Source organism: Quercus suber, unplaced genomic scaffold (genome assembly GCF_002906115.3).
Source record: "Quercus suber isolate HL8 unplaced genomic scaffold, Cork oak 2.0 scaffold_95, whole genome shotgun sequence".
NCBI lineage: Eukaryota > Viridiplantae > Streptophyta > Magnoliopsida > Fagales > Fagaceae > Quercus > Quercus suber.
The window spans coordinates 881,038-885,838 of record NW_027069560.1 but is presented as its reverse complement, the minus strand read 5'-3'; the positions used below and the strand labels follow the sequence as shown (position 1 = coordinate 885,838).

Here is a 4,801-nt window from a genome sequence, read left to right as displayed (position 1 = left end):
TTTCAAATGACATATTTCAAAATCGCTATTTTTTTATATATAAAAAATGCACACTTTTTAAATAGCTAGTCGGTTAATGCTTGCTTTAGTCTTTTGCCGAATTTGTTGGATTTATGTGATATATTTTTTCAAAAAGATAATGCATTTTGTTTATATTAGTACTTATTTAGATAATATGTTAGTAATTGAATGAGAGGTTAGTAACTTAATAATTGTTTGGTTATATATATTGAAAGAGATATAGCTGATAATATTGATAGTGAAACTATCATATCACACAATGATTTCAAAGTATGAAAACTTGTGAAAAGAAATTTCAAAACTTTATGCATTTGCGTGTGTTTTTATTTTGTGAAGTTAATATATTCAAATTTTATTATCATTAAATTTTTTTAATTTAATTTTTTTTAATGACCATCCTGAAAAGAATTTTTGGAGCCACCACTAACCGTAACCTAGACATGATGTTTCAAAAACATTTCACAAGTTAACTAGAAAAATAAACCAATTCATAAAATGATTATTTGCGCAATAAGTCTTTACTTTTAATTTCCTAACTTATTTATTTATTTTTTTACATGTAATTTTTATCAATTTATTTTTTCAAAGTACAACTATTGTAAACCAATTTTAAGCAAATAGAAAAATATGAGCATCCAAGTTCCAACAAAAGTCCTGTCTTCCCACTCTCTCTTTCCTCATTTTCTATGTCTTCTGTCTATATTATCTCAGAAAAAGAAAGATAAATGGTCTAAAGTACCATATCGTTTAGTTAGTGAGTGAGTTTTCGGTTTATAAGACTCGCTAGTACTTATAAAGGTTATACCCCTTTGTAAGTGCTAGGGTCGTAAGTATTGTCTTCCCACTCCCTCTTTTCACATTTCCTATGTTTTCTGTTTATATTATCTGCCAAAAAAAAAAAGTTCCAACAAAAGTCTTATTAAACGCATCAGGTTTAAAAATCTTAAACGGGTTTTTGCCTACCTTTATGAAAAGCAAGACTTAAAAAATGCAAATGAACAAATTTGCAGCACAAACGACCATTATTACCATTATCTAATAGAACATTGATTAACCAAATTACACAATTCAATTTTTCACCCAAAAAAAAAAAAAAAATTACAGAATTTAATTGATATTTATTACAACAAAGCGGGAATCAATTATCTATATATATATATATATATATATAAACACATGTAGTAAATGAGACTTACACAATTCAATTTTTCACCCAAAAAAAAAAAAAAAAATTACAGAATTTAATTGATATTTATTACAACAAAGCGGGAATCAATTATATATATATATATATATATATAAACACATGTAGTAAATGAGACTGAGAATGCTAGTTCTAAGCTAGAAAGTAAATTTTGTTTGGCTTAAACATTTCCAGCTAATAGAACTTCGGCTATCAATTTGTCCAAGTTCTGGTAAGAAGAACCGCCAGGTTTGACAGCATCTTCAGCCTTTGTCTTCCACTCCATTGCCTTTTTCTTCATTTCTTTACCTTTTTCACCATCCATTAACTCTCTTACAAGATTCTCCACTTCATCTCTCTTAACATTATTATCTATTTCCATTCCAATGCCCCAGTCAGTACAGCAGTATCGACAGTTCGTTTGTTGCTCAGCAAAGAAGGGCCAGGAGATCATTGGCACTCCACTACATACACTTTCAAGCATTGAATTCCAACCACTATGCGTTAAAAACCCCCCTATTGATGGGTGCTTTAGGATTTGTTCTTGACAACACCAACTTGCTAACATACTTCTATGTTTAGTTTTGGTAACGAATTCAGGAGGAACAACAGCCGAATTTCCTCCCACAAGATCAGGCCTTATAACCCACAAGAAGGGTTTTTCACTGTTTGCTAACCCCCAGGCAAACTCAATAAGTTGCTCAGGTGTCATGATAGTTATACTACCATAATTTACATATACTACAGAGTTGGGTTCTTTTGAATTTAGCCATTCTAGACACCCTTGTTCTTCTTTCCATAGATTGGACCTTATCGATTTCAATTTGTTGTCCTTAATCTGATCAGCAAGCAACACAAGTGGGCCAATTGTGTATATACAAGGAAGCATTGAGGACATAGCATCCAACACATCTTGTTCAAATGGATCAAATGTGTTCAAAATGACAGCTGAAGCTCTTGGAGCTCTCTCAGATTCATGAATGAGGAAGTTAACCATAATATCATTCTTATTTGTAGTTCTAATAAAATTTGGAAAATCCTTAAGACGCATATTTTTCATTCCAGGAATCCAATCTATTAGAGTTTCCAAGTATCCATTTGTTAGGCCGCTTACATCTGTGAATCAAGCAAAAGTATTGTTTACTTTAATGAATAACCTACCTTAATATTAAAATATTAAAACTAACATACAAATTAAAAAAAATAAAAACATCAAACTTGATAATTAAGATATGTGTTATTGCGGACCACCTATGCACATCTTTTAAATATATACTTCTGATTTGTTTGTTTGATTTTTAATTGAAGTTAACATGTATAATAATCTGACGTGATATTAATGATACAGATGAGAGAGGTGTGTTATCAAATACCACTTTCAATATATGATGATACAAAATCATACCTTTGAGGGGGATTAAACCTCGTTCAACTAGATGGCGATAGTGCATATAGCTCCAGACGCCGCACGAGCTAGGAGTCCAGAAAAGGGCAATCGGAATTCCGAATTTTTCAGCAGCATCAAGACTGAAGGACATACAACCATCTGCGACCATACAAGTCACAGGCGGCACGTTCGAAGACGAAGTGTCGTTGAGTTTGGAAAGGAGGTTGCAAAGTGGAACTAGCGAATGCTTTGAGGTGGAGTCACAAAGAGAAGGAACGTCTTGGCTAACATCTGCATCTACCGGTGGCAGCCCATCGGTAATGGTTTCGAAGTGAAAGTCAGGCAAGCCATCGAGGGCGTTGGGGCCTCTAGACCTGAGTAAGCGTTTGTGGTTGTACTCTGTGTTGACAAAAGTTACGTGAAACCCTTTATGGTGGAGGAGTTTTGCTAGCTTGATCATTGGGTTTATGTGACCTTGAAGTGGGTATGCTACACAAACTACATGAGGTTTTGTAGCTGCTGTAATGGAACCCATCTTTTATCTTTCTCTCTGACCGAAGCACACACAGAGAATAGGAAGGTTTGGAGAATATTGGGTCGTTCAAAGCCTTCTTCTTATAGACAAACTGCCGAACATAACAAAGCTTTCACATATATTCTATTTTCTTCTTAAAAATTGTAGAGGCTTACGATTAATCTTTATATCATGTCATCCAAAACTTTTGTCCTATTTTTTCTGTTTTATTCTATACTCTATCAATCAATACTTGTCACATATTTACCTAATTAATTAAATACTATTATTAATTAATAATTGTAGTAAAAAATTAATTTCTTTTAGAAAAAAAAATAATTTTAATATTGAGTTCAAATTAAAATTATTAACAACTTTTTTCTAAGAATTAATAATAATTTAATTAATAATAATTTACTATTTAAAATTTATTATAAAAATATTATAAACGCAATATTGTATTAAAAACTTTAAAAAAAAAATCAAACGAGAATATTGAAAATCAGTATCTTGCTTGGTTCTCCCCGAACAAATAAAAATAAAAAATTACAAAAGAAAAAAAAAGCTGAAGAGATTAAATCTCAAAGCTGAATTATTTGCACTAAAGAATTGGTTTTATTTTTTAAATGTAAGCATTAAAGTCAGAGATATGACCACCATCCCAAAATCGTTTTATTGAGATGTGCATCCGCATGCTACATCATTTGCACATTATTTTAAAAAGTTTGATATTAAAATGAATAATTTTCTCTGTGTGTTATCAAAAAGAGATTAAATCGGGTCAGGAGCCAGCCTAAAAGGACTGATTTACGCCAGCTAATTCTGATCTGACACGCTAGCAAATAATAAAAAAATATTTTTTTTCTCTCCCTCTGTCCTCTTCCCATTTCCCTTACTTTTCCAACTACATTGAAGACTTGAAACAACATTGAAGGAGCCACAGCCTCTGATATTCATTATTTTACATTATCAAATTATCAAATCTTCTAAAAAAAAAATTAAAATTGGCGTCGGCAAAAATACGATCACTGCCAGAGTGAAAGCTCAGGGAAATTTTTTATAAAATGTGCACAGGTTGTCTTTACGAAATTAAGAAAATGGGAATTGACCCAATTTATCTTCTGCTATTGTTGTGTACATTTTCGATAGAAATAGTGATAATTTTATATATAAAGATATGTCGCGAAGATTGAGGTTTGACTTGGAAGTGTTGAGCTTTCAAAATTTCACACGCACGTTTTATGCTAACTTTGACAAATGGCCAAACATTGAGTTCCCTCATGACGGTGATGGAGAATTGGAAAGTGCGAATGACTGAATGCGTCTGAGCCTGCAAAGGTACTGTGAAGCTGCGCACCATCGGGAAGAAAAAAAGAGTAATTTAGGTACATTTTTTACGATTATTTTATGTGTGAGTATTTTGAATGTAAGAACGATTGCCTAAATAGCTTTATTACTATTTTAGTTCTACTAAAATACAAAAAATATCCTTACAATAATGGAGTAATAGCTAAAAATTTTAGCTAAATTACTACAATAAATATTTATTTATAGATGTGCACTATAGCTTAGAGCAAAATAAAAACAATTTTTTATTTAGCCAATACAACTTGTTTCTTTTTTTTTTTTCTTTTTTTTTTTCATTTTATCAAATCCGGTCAAAGCACTCATTCACTCTCTCTCGTTCGCTGTCATA

General features: G+C 31.6%; 1 protein-coding gene across 1 annotated transcript; it reads right to left on the bottom strand.

Annotated features, from left to right (window-relative positions):
• Positions 1-1,119: 1,119 nt before the first annotated feature.
• Positions 1,120-3,253, bottom strand: LOC111987344 (7-deoxyloganetin glucosyltransferase). The gene is made up of 2 exons (XM_024019048.2): positions 2,610-3,253; positions 1,120-2,320 (listed from the first exon to the last, which is right to left on the bottom strand). The coding sequence occupies exons 1-2, from the start codon at positions 3,124-3,126 to the stop codon at positions 1,386-1,388; spliced, it is 1,452 nt and encodes a 483-aa protein (XP_023874816.1). The 5' UTR covers positions 3,127-3,253; the 3' UTR covers positions 1,120-1,385.
• Positions 3,254-4,801: the final 1,548 nt, after the last annotated feature.